The 12,677-nt window shown below is 42.9% G+C and overlaps 1 protein-coding gene across 4 annotated transcripts in view; it reads left to right on the plus strand.

The window, feature by feature from the left end:
- Nucleotides 1-12,677, plus strand: part of LOC141259330 (probable cation-transporting ATPase 13A4) — a 1,218,891-nt gene that overhangs the window by 259,886 nt on the left and 946,328 nt on the right. For all 4 annotated transcript variants that reach the window (XM_073675148.1, XM_073675147.1, XM_073675149.1 and 1 more), the window contains exons 4-6: nt 533-603; nt 1,035-1,115; nt 1,565-1,634. In XM_073675148.1, the coding sequence (XP_073531249.1) occupies nt 533-603; nt 1,035-1,115; nt 1,565-1,634 (222 nt within the window). The remainder of the gene's footprint in view (nt 1-532; nt 604-1,034; nt 1,116-1,564; nt 1,635-12,677) is intronic.

Genomic DNA, 12,677 nt, shown 5'->3' on the forward strand with positions numbered 1-12,677 from the left:
GGAGCAGGGAGAGGAGAGAAGAGTAAATGAAGGTAAATCATAAAGGTAGAACTAAAGGAGAGGATCAGATCATAACCAAGAGGGCGAGATAGTATCAACCTTAAATGTAATTCCCAAATGGGAAGCCATAATAATGAGTAAATCGGAGCACTCACCAAGTTGGTTGCTGACCCTCCCAAATATATGGGGCAGAAGGAGGCAGGTAGGGGACATCCACCAGGGGCCCCTCCGGCCACGTGCCCCATAACAGTGCCGTGGTCTGCCGCCATTGGCGGTATGCCACTGCTACATGCTCATTGGCTCTGTAGAGAGCGCCAATCATGCAGGGAGGGGACCCATGCTCCTGCCGAGCAACCATAGAATTACTCTGCAAGCGCCGAGCATCTCGAGCAGTGAGATGCTTGGGCTAGCACCGAGCAGTAGCGAGCATGCTCGCTCATCGCTAGTAATAACCAAAGATTCTGTTTTAATTGTGATACATAATTCCTTTTATTATTCATTGCTTATTGATTTGTCTCATTGATATGATTAGGTAAGATATATACAAGTGCAAAAAATACGATATGTCTGGATTCCTTCAGAGAGCAAGTTTATAAAAATTGGGTAAGTGAACTACAAATAAAATTTAAAGGGATTATCTGGGACTTAATGGTTCTTCTATGGGGCTTAGCACTTATCGGCTAACTACCTGCCTGCTCTGCCCTGTGATGATCCCTCCTGGCTCAGAGTCATGACGGACCACACTTGGCAGTGATTCTCCTACTTCTTGTGACATAACATCAACAGAACAGTTCCTTCTCTTCCGATCTGCTTATCAGAGAGCTGTCAGTCAACTTTACATTGACAGTGACAGAAGAAAAGGATCTGCTTAGTCGACGTGACGTAACATGAAAGTATGAGAATCGTCACCAGGAGGGGTCTAAGTACCTGATGATAAGTACATAACTCCATAGAAACAAAGTCCATTTCTGGATGACTCCTTCAGAGCTGTATTTTATCAATCAATTCCATAATCAAAGATATTTTCTTTTTAGTGTTCTGCAAAAAGACCTCTCTTGTTCAGATATACACTCCAAATATAGTTTTGGTCTTATCAAAGAAGAACAGGAAATCAGGTATAAACACCCTATTCTTTACTCAGTCTAATTTCTGAAATTATGTTATGCTGCTTTTCCAGTTTTTTTATATAATTAAAGCAGATTGATTGTAAAATGAAAAGTTAGTGCATTAATTGCTGTCACTTATGAATATCTCTGATTGCTCTCAGTGGATAAAAACATTCATTGTTCATATCCAGAAGGTGAAAACTGGTTATATAGGTAGAAAAAAGAGCTTTGTTGTAATAAGACATACAGTTTCATGATTGATAAGGTTTTTTATCATTGACAGCAAGAAGAGCCCTTTAAATCTAATAGGAAATTAAACCAATTATATTGGATACCTACATAACTTTGCATTTTACAGTGATATGGCTTTATTAAGATAAAACTAGATTACCACATAGCATTATAGATCTATGTCATACGGCTATTGTACAGTTATTACTTGTATTATATTTGGGCAGACAACGGATCTGTGGACTAAACACAATTACAGTGAAGGTCATTCCTCTGTGGAAACTACTGTCAAAAGAGGTAATGTAATAAATCTTTATACAATATAACTTCAGGCTGTTTACTGTATATTACATTAATATATCATGGTATAATGTAACAGCAACAACTTCCGCAATGTTTTACAAAAATAATTAATTAAAATATAGATAAGTATTCAAGATCAATTGCTATATATTGCGTGCGTATTTCAAAATATTATGTTTAATGGTTAATTGAGTTAAAGTATATAAATATAGCAGTTGTTCTCCAGCTTGTTGCTATACTATTTTAATACTCCAAAGTCAAAATTTCTGAAGCTTCCAGAGTTATTTTTAAGTTGTCTCTTGAGTGGCTCACAACTCTGCAGTCTCCTAATTTCCTAGTTTCTGGGGGGAGGAGGGTTGTACATAGAGAGGAGCTCTCTTACTTGATTGAGAGTTCTGGTTAGTAGCAGAGCTGTAATATTACATAACAGTAATATTACATAATATTACATAACAGTCAGCATAAGTTCTTTTGTATCACATTCAGCTATTAGAGTTTTAGCCTAGGGATAATTATATGGGTTTTCCCATTTGGTTCATTATTTGTATATACATTTCTCCAAGGCTATCCTTTTCCTCTTTGGTTGTGATATTTTCCCTTATGGCTGTGTATTTCCACATTCTCTGATTGTCTGAATATTGATGTTAGTTCTATTTATATGCACGTGTCACTTTCTCTTCTATAACAACCTTTAGCTGTATCCTATGTTTGCGTTCCACGCATTATTATACTTAGTTCCCTCCCTGCCCAGCATCTGGTAAGCCAACCGTTTCCGTCACTGCCTGCGTTCCATGGTGGAACGCAGTCCGTAGCCACCTCCGTGCTCCTATTGAAGCACCTCGGACGCTACAGACGTGGCACCGGTAGAGCATCTATGGTCCTATCCGGTTCACACAGCTGTTTTGGCTCCCCCAATTCATGTCCCCATTGGCCAGTTGGTGCATATAAGGCGGACATGTCTCTTCCTGCATCATCCCTCATTTAAGAGCGCAGTGGCGAAATGCACGTCAGGAATTCTCTTTGGGGTACATGTAGCTTGGCGGCAAACATATCCTTTTTTGGTGTCACACTGTTGGTCTGATCTCTGGCTTCACCTAGTCATCCCTCAGCTTGAGGTTCCTTTTTCCATCTTCTATGATTCCTTTGTATACCATACATGATTCTTTCACATGCACTGTCATTCTGTTCAATTGATCTGTATAGACTTGATACTTGATCTATTCTTATGCACTGTCACTTAAATCTTCTGATTCTGTCTATCTACTATATTTATTGATATACAGTTTAAATTTGTTGAAGATGGTTGGGATCTTACTTCTCTCAGGTAGATTAGGATGACTTGAGATCTCAGGTGAGAATGTTCAAATAAGACAAAAATCACTCAGGACTGTCTCAAAAGAATGTTCTGATTTATTAATAGATACCCCAAGGTTTTATAGCATTTTGTAAGGGGAAGGATTATGTAAAATTGCATCAACAACATATGGTACTTGGCAGACATTTGGGTTAGAATAATTACTTGTCCAACCATTATTAGGTCACTGTGATAAATGGTGTGGGATACATGTGACCAGCCCAGGGGAATGGAGATAACGCGGTACACGGGCCTTTGGCCTGGCCTTTAGGGATGTTGCGGTGGTCGGCTCCCGGGCCCGTACCCTGGGGTCGCTCTTTAAAAAAAAAGGGGTTGATAATCGTAAAGTTTATGAAAGAAAGAGTTTGTGACGCCACCTGTGGCTTCTGGTGAGGATCACCAGCGCTGCGCAGTCCACTGAGGCCGGTGATAAGGCAGCTTGATGGTATAGCTCCCCACAGGTAAAGCTGGGCCTCAGGGCAGTATAGGAATGGGGATGCAGGACAAAGAGACTCCGCCGGGCCAGAGGAAGAACAGGGACGGACACAATAGTCATTTCAATACCTTTTATAGGTGGAATTTCAGGCACTCCCAGGGGGCACTGTAGAGTGAAGGGTGTATGTCCGGATCCTCCCCAATGAGCAGGTTTTGGGCCTCCTGGTTCTGGCTTCTGCGTAGTAAGTTTCTGACCTGCCTGGAGCTAGGCCTAACTTTGTCTCTGTCCTGCACTGGCTGAACTTGTGGTAGGGCCTTCTCTTGGATTACACGCTCCCAACTTACGGGGCCTATGTGTCTCCTGGCTCTGGTACGTATCAGCACTTTAGCGATCCTGGGACCTGTAGTTCTCCAGGGATTCCGGTTTATCTTACTGGGCCGTGGAGATACCGGCAAGCTTCGGACCCGGTGTCCGGTAACTACTTCTTCTTTGGGGTGAGCTAATTAAGCGCCTCTGCCCCCTATGAACTAACTCTCTACTCTTTTGCCTTCAGCCTACTCGGACCCTCAATAGGCTACTCAAAACTAACGGCAGCGTGCCGCGTTTCACCGATCTTATGGCGCCGGCACACCTAAAGCTCACTTCACCGAGCTGCAACAGAGTCTAGACTCTGCTCCACTGCAGGCTAACCTCTCTCAGGCTTTTACACTGCAGGAACTCTCTCAAGAGACTAACTGCTTTCTGTCAACTCCAGTCTAGACCAGACTCTGACTGACTGCTGCCTGGCTCCACCTTCCCTTTTATATCTCCCTAACGGGCTCCCTCTGGTGGTCTGAGGTGGAAGGTGGAGATGTGTGAATGGTACGGGGGCCTCTTGTGGAGGAATCCTTCAATACACCCTTCTAGGATTTGTGATACCAAGCACAGCTGGGCTTCACACATGCTTTCACACACATAGAATCTTGGGGAAACTGCCAACCTTGGCTAACCACTCATTTATGGTACATTCCAATCTCAGGGACATTTGGGGAGTTTTTCCTGGAATTGATATGTAGAGAATAGAAATGATGTTCTTTGTCACTTTGGACAGATTTGGACATGCATGATAACTATAGGTTTACAGGACAATTTGTAAGTAACTATACAGGTCACTCTTGTAATCTTAAGAAAAACAAGATGAGCTGAACTGACAAGAAAATCAGAGAATCAGATCTCTTAAAGGCAATAACAAGAGCTGACCCATTTCTTTATCAATTTTGAGTCTTTAGTTCGTCTGATAAAGCATTGTCACTTTATTCCATACATATTAATAGCTTCTTGATAGAGAGATATAAACTGTATTTGTAGCACCAATTGAGTGGATCCCATTCACTAGAAGCTGATTAAAAATTTTACCCACAGAGAATGGAGCAGAATAACGCCACAGAAGTTGATTAAAAATGTCACCCACAGACCATGGGGCAGAGTACCCCCCACAGAAGTAGCTTACAATTTTCACCCACAGACCATGGGACACAGTACAGTACCTCCACAGAAGCATCTTACAAGTTTAGTTTCACCCACAGAGTGCCCACAGAAGCTGGTTAAAAATTTCACCCCTATGGTGAAAGTTCAGCCCCATGTCCCCGTGGAACACAGTACCCCCACAAAAGCTGATTAAAAATTTCACTCATAGAGCATGGGGCAGAGTACCTACACAGAAGCTGAGTAAAAAATTTCACCCACCGACCATGGGGCAGAGTACCCACACAGAAGCAGCTTACAAATTTCACCCACAGAGCATGTGGCACATTACCCCCACAGAAGCAGCTTACAAATTTCACCCACAAGCATGGGGCAGAGTACCCCCACACCAACTGTTTAAAAATGTCACACCAAGACCATGGGGCACAGTATCCCCATGGAAGCTAATTACAAATTTCATCCAGAGAGCATGGGGCACAGTACCCTCACAAAAGCTGATTAAAAATTTCACCCACAGAGCATGGAGCACAGGACCCCCACAGGCGAAGCTTACAATTTTCACCCACAGAGCATGGGACACAGTACCCGCACAGGAGGGGATTAAAAATGCAACCCGCAGAGCATGTTTTCATATTTCCCCATTAGCTCCAAAATTTCAGCTCTAGTAGCGTACATTACAGCAGCCGCTGATGAAAAGCTGGTAGTGTGATTTTGAATTGAGCTGGCGGTCAACCGCGAGACTTTCCACCGACAGTCCAGTTAAAAATTTCACACGCAAAGCATGGGGCAGAGTACCTCTCACAGAAACTGATTAAAATTTCACCTACAGAGCAAGGCACAGAGTACCCCTTCTACAGAAGCTAGCTAAAAATTCTCCCCCAGACCATGGGGCAGAGTACTCCCATAGAAGCTGATAAAAAATTTCACTCAATGATCTCTCTGCAGAGTACCCCCACAGATTTCACCCACAGAGCATGGGGTAGAGTACCCCCACAGATTTCACCCACAGAGGGGTAGAGTACCCCCATAGAAGTTAATTAAAATCGTACCCACAGAGCGAATGGGGGCCTGAAATTTTGTGCTGTAAAGAGTAGATTTATTTTTTTGCCACACTACTCGTATAGACACAGCGGTCCAGTAAAATTATTTGTTTTGCCTACAAATGGCAACGAGATGTCTATTGAGATTTATTTATTTGCCATACTACTAGAAAACACACAGCGGTCTAGAAAAAATATTTGTTTATCCTGCAAATGGTTGCTGAGATTTATTTATTCACCACACTACTAGAAAACACACAGCGTTCCAGTAAAATTATTTGTTTGGCCTACAAATAGCAGCGAGATGTCTACTGAGATTTATTTATTTGCCATACTACTCGAAAACACACAGCGGTCTAGAAAAAAATATTTGTTTGGTCTAAAAATGGCTGCTGAGATTTATTTATTTGATACACAACTAAAAAAGACACAGCAGTCCAGAAAATTTTTTTGCTTGGCTTACAAGTGGAAGCGAAATGTCTGCTGAGGTTTATTAATTTGCCACACCATTAAAAAATACACAGCGGTCCAGAAATATGATTTGTTTGGCCTACAAATGGCAATGAGATGATTGCAGAGTAGAATTATTTTTTATGCACACTGCTCGTACTGACACGGCTGCTGAGTACACACAGCAGTTTTTAGCACAGTACTCCCACAGGTGGGGTTGCAGAGTACACACAGCAGCTTTTTGCACAGTACCTCCACAGGCGGGGTTGCTGAGTAGTGATGAGCAAGCATCCGGTACTCGCCCTAGCATCTCACTGTTCGAGATGCTCAGCGCTCGGCGAGTACTTCCAGGATGCTCGGGCGGGTTCTAGAGTCCACGCCCCGCATTTTTGGCACTGTTTTAACAGCAAATAAACATGTGGGGATTGTCTGCCTCTCACTGTAATGCCATGTTGGTTGTGGAATTACAGTGATTGGTTGGCCTCATAGCGTCATCAGGTCTACAAGTATATCAGACAAGGGGATCCTATGCTCTTCACAGTCTACCCTTCAGATAGGCAGAGTAGGGAGAGCTGCTGATGAGCTAGGGAGAGAATTGGCAGTTTATTAGTCAGGTATTAGGTATTCCATAGCTATGTATACACAATAATTATACTTACCTGTAACTTACTTACTATACCCTATGTGGACCATTTAGCCCAGTACGCAAGCGCGCCTGGTCCCTGCTGTGCCGTAAAGCCATCTGTATTTTCTGTGCTCTCTGGCATCAGGACACGTGATCCTCATGTGATCTTGACCTCGGTGATCATGTGCCGCGGGCGCCAGCTGTTGCCGCGGTTGCCCCGGTGACGCATGGCTGACCACATTATTTGTACTTTCTATTTAAACGCTGCATCACGCTTACAATACCCTGACAAAGGCTTACCGAAATGGCCGTTGGGGTGGGTGCGGTTAGGTCTGCCTGGTGGTCTTCCACTTCTGGTAAAGTACTTGTAAATAGCACTTTTGTGTTGCTGCTATATACACTGCTCAAAAAAATAAAGGGAACACTTAAATAACACATCCTAGATCTGAATGAATGAAATATTCTCATTGAATACTTTGTTCTGTACAAAGTTGAATGTGCTGACAACAAAATCACACACAAATCATCAATGGAAATCAAATTTATTAACCAATGGAGGCTGGGATTTGGAGTCACCGCCAAAATTAAAGTGGAAAAACACACTACAGGCTGATCCAACTTTGATTTAATGTCCCTAAAACAAGTCAAAATGAGGCTGAGTATTGTGTTTGCCCTCCATGTGCCTGTATGACCTCCCTACAATGCCTGGGCATGCTCCTGAAGAGGTTGAGGATGATCTCCTGTGGGATCTTCTCCCAGACCTGGACTAAAGCATCCGCCAACTTCTGGACAGTCTGTGGTGCAACGTGACGTTGGTGGATGGAGCGAGACATGATGTCCCAGATGTGCTCAATCAGATTCAGGTCTGGGGAATGGACGGGCCAGTCCATAGCTTCAATGCTTTCATCTTGCAGGAACTGCTGACACACTCCAGCAACATGAAGTCTGGCATTATCCTGCATTAGGAGGAACCCAGGGCCAACCGCACCAGCATATGGTCTCACAATTGGTCTGAGGATCTCATCTCAGTACCTAATGGCAGTCAGGCTACATCTGGCGAGCACATGGAGGGCTGTGCGGCCCTCCAAAGAAATGCCACCCCACACCATTACTGACCCACTGCCAAACCGGTCATGCTGAAGGATGTTGCAGGCAGCAGATCGCTCTCCACTGCGTCTCCAGACTCTGTCACGTCTGTCACATGTGCTCAGTGTGAACCTGCTTTCATCTGTGAAGAGCAGAGGGCGTCAATGGCAACTTTGCCAATCCTGGTGTTCTGTGGCAAATGCCAAGCGTTCTGCACAGTGTTAGGTTATGAGCACAACCCCCATCTGTGGACGTCGGGCCCTCATACCACCCTCATGGAGTCGGTTTCTAACTATTTGTGCAGACACATGCACATTTGTGGCCTGCTTGAGGTCAATTTGCAGGGCTCTGGCAGTGCTCCTCCTGTTCCTCCTTGCACAAAGGAGGAGGTAACGGTCCTGCTGCTGGGTTGTTGCACTCCTATGGCTCCCTCCACATCTCCTGGTATCTGCTCCATGCTGTGGACACTGTGCTGACAGACACAGCTACCCTTCTTGCCAGAGCTCACACTAATGTGCCATCCTGGATGAACTGTACTACCTGAGCAACTTCTGTGGGTTGTACTGTAGACACCGCCTCATGCTATTATACTTCTAGGGGTGAGAGCAATGGCAAAATGAAAAAGTGACCAAAACAACAGCCAAAAAGGATGAGAACAGAGAAATGGTCTGTGGTCACCACCTGCAGAACCACTCCTTTATAGGGGGTATCTTGTTAATCTTGGTAATTTCTACCAGTTGTTTATTCCATTTGCACAACAGCAGGAAAAATTGATTCACAATCAGTGTTGCTTCATAACTGGACAGGTAGATTTCATAGAAGTGTTATTGACTTGGAACTACATTGTGTTGTTTAAGTGTCCCCTTTATTTTTTTGAGCAGTGAATATATATTTCAGTCATTGTAGTTGTACAAATTTTTAAGTGCTGAGTTTTGCCACTATATTTGGCTGCAGGATGATTATTTATGTCCATACTCCATACTTGAACCCTATTTACCATTCACCACCATGTCTTTGGACCTCTAGTGTCCCCCTATTTTTAAGAAGATCCCCCACACACATGCCCATTTTCTGCCTTTTGTGTGACCTGGTATTTTGTAATTTTCAATAAAATTTGATACTTTTACAATATTTTTGACTACTTTATTGTCCTTTTTTCTTGTTTTCCTTCTGAGTTCTGACGTGTGGTCTTACTAGTCCTACTTTGTAACATGTGTATATGATGGTAAATGCTTTATATATTGTTACTGTATTTTATCGGACATTTTGACGTTTCCATGAGGTTTTTGTATATATACACATCTGAACTAACAGTCCTTCTAAGGACTAATCCAGCTGCATATATTCTTAATCCTGGTGATAGCCGGAGTTAGGCAGGCAAAGTTTGTGGAGAGAGTATGAGCAGAATAGGGTCTATTGTACTTTGTCTGCTCTGCTTGTGCAATTGGCTGCTGAAATCTCATATCCCTCTCTATACAAAGAGCGAACATGTTGTTTTATTGCCATTTTGTCATTATAACAGGTCACGGAGGCTACTGCTGATGCTGCTTCTGGATTCATTAGAGATTTTATCTTGTTAGCTAGGCGGTTGCTTCTATGTCAGATAGTTTATATACAGTCATGGCCAAAAGTTTTGAGAATGACACCAAAATTATATTTTCACATGATCTGCTGGCCTCTGGTTTTTATTAGTGTTTGTCTGATGTTTATATCACATACAGAAATATAATTGCAATCATATTATGAGTACCAATAGGTTATATTGACAGTTAGAATGAGTTAATGCAGCAAGTCAATATTTGCAGTGTTGCCCCTTCTTCTTCAAGACCTCTGTAATTCTCCCTGGCATGCTCTCAATCAACTTTTGGACCAAATCCTGACTGATAGCAGTCCATTCTTGCATAATCAATGCTTGCATTTTGCCAAAATTTGTTGGTTTTTGTTTGTCCACCCGTCTCTTGATGATTGACCACAAGTTCTCAATGGGATTAAGATCTGGGGAGTTTCCAGGCCATGGACCCAAAATCTCTATGTTTTGTTCCATGAGCCATTTTGTTATCACCTTTGCTTTATGGCAAGGTGCTCCATCATGCTGGAAAAGGCATTTTTGGGCGCCAAACTGCTCTTGGACGGTTGGGAGAAGTTGCTCTTGGAGGACATTCTGGTACCATTCTTTATTCATGGCTGTGTTTTTAGGCAAGACTGTGAGTGAGCCGATTACCTTGGCTGAGAAGCAACCCCACACATGAATGGTTTCAGGATGCTTTACAGTTGGCATGAGACAAGACTGGTGGTAGCGCTCACCTCTTCTTCTCCGAATAAGCTGTTTTCCAGATGTCCCAAACAATCGAAAAGGGGATTCATCAGAGAAAATGACTTTGCCCCAGTCCTCAGCAGTCCACTCCCTGTACCTTTTGCAGAATATCAGTCGGTCCCTGATGTTTTTTCTGGAGAGAAGTGGCTTCTTTGCTGCCCTCCTTGAAACCAGCCCTTGCTCAAAGAGTCTCCGCCTCACAGTGCGTGCAGAAGCACTCACACCAGCCTGCTGCCATTCCTGAGCAAGCTCGGCACTGCTGGTAGTCCGATCCTGCAGCTGAAATAGTTTTAAGATACGGTCCTGGCGCTTGCTGGTCTTTCTTGGGCGCCCTGGAGCCTTTTTGACAACAATGGAAGCTCTCTCCTTGAAGTTCTTGATGATGCGATAGATTGTTGACTGAGGTGCAATCTTTGTAGCTGCGATACTCTTCCCTGTTAGGTCATTTTTGTGCAGTGCAATGATGGCTGCACATGTTTCTTTAGAGATAACCATGGTTAACTGAAGAGAAACAATGATACCAAGAACCAGCCTCCTTTTAAAGTGTCCAGTGATGTCATTCTTACTTAATCATGACTGATTGATCGCCAGCCCTGTCCTCATCAACACCCACACCTGTGTTAAGCATCAATCACTAAAACGATGTAAGCTGCTCCTTTTAAGGCAGGACCGCAATGATGTTGAAATGTGTTTTGGGGGTTAAAGTTCATTTTCTGGGCAAATATTGACTTTGCAAGTACAGTAATTGCTGTTAAGCTGATCACTCTTTGACATTCAGGAGTATATGCAAATTGCCATTACAAAAAATGAAGCAGTAAACTTTGGAAAAATTGCTATTTGTCTCATTCTCAATACTTTTGGCCATGACTGTAGCTAGTGTCTGATGTGGCTGTGAAATCAACCTTCCAGCAGGTTTTTTTCTTGTGCCATTACTGAGATCAACACAAAGACAGCAGGGCACATTTCAGAGAAGTCTGTTGTGCACAGCTTCTATTGTGCTCCATGCACAAGTAGAGTTTAAAAATCCATTTTTTTCTGTGACTAACGTGACGCAGCATGCCATAAGACATTTTGTCATTTTATGGCGTTGTAATTCAGCTGTATGCAGAGTAAAAAAAATCTATTTTTTTCTGTGAGTAATGTGATACAGCAAGTCATATCTCACCTTTTCATATAGTGACGCTGAAATTCAGCAGTGTGCAGAGCTGTTGAAGAGTAAAAATAACATTTTTTTAAGTTGCTACTATGATACAGCAAGCCATATCTCACATTGTCATTTTGTGGCAGTGAAATTCAACTGTATGCATCGCTCATGCAGAGTAAAAAAAACTATTTATTTCTTCTGTGACAAACGTGATACAGCAGCATAGATCTGAATCTGAAATTGTTTGCAGCATATCTTCTATGTTGTACAGCCCTCATCCGCACTGAAAAAATATTTTCTTCTGTTACCAACGTGATAGAGTAGGGGAGATCTCAGTTTGAAATTGTTTGGCGCATATCTTGTATGTTATTAAGGCCTCATCCACACTAAAAAAAAAAAATCTTCTGTTACTAACATGGAAGAGTTCTCAGTTTGTCATTAGTGCTGCTGAAATTCAGCTGTGTGCAGTAGTGATGAGTGAGCACTAAAATGCTCAGGTGCTCGTTGTTCAGGTTGAGCAAATTGGAATGTTCGGGTGCTCGACCCGAGCAACAAGCCCAATGCAAGTCTATGGGAAACTCAAGCATTTTTCCGGCGCCCTCCCCCCCAGAGGTCTTTAGGGGGCCTAAAAATTGCCATAATCGATGAGAACCGTGCTCAAGTGACATGGGAACAGCATGAGGAAGACCCCTGGAAGCATCTTTGACTCCCAGGTCATTGCTGTGAACAATGTTGTCAGAGTATTACGACACTTTATAGACTCACAATAAAACATACAAAATTGAAAATGGATTTTCCTGTAGAAGATGTTAAGGAACATCCTTCCAGGGTAATAACGTGTATATAAGGCAAAATAAATAACCAAAAACAAAAATCCTCCTCCACACCTTGGGCTATGTTCACACATAACTTTTATGATGCGCTTCTGCACTTTTGCATTGCATGGAGGGACTCTGAAAGTCACAAAACTTATTTTTATAGGGCCTTTTATACTGCCATCAGGTGGCCCTTACTCTTGTTAACAGGCCAGCAGTCGGCCCTCACTATTGTTAGAGGATCATCAGCTGACTTTGCTTTGTTGTTGCCATTATTAAGGATCGGGTCTCTTATACTGTTATTGCGTA

Source organism: Phyllobates terribilis, unplaced genomic scaffold (genome assembly GCF_046119375.1).
Source record: "Phyllobates terribilis strain yellow unplaced genomic scaffold, ASM4611937v1 Scaffold_3__8_contigs__length_932513732, whole genome shotgun sequence".
NCBI lineage: Eukaryota > Metazoa > Chordata > Amphibia > Anura > Dendrobatidae > Phyllobates > Phyllobates terribilis.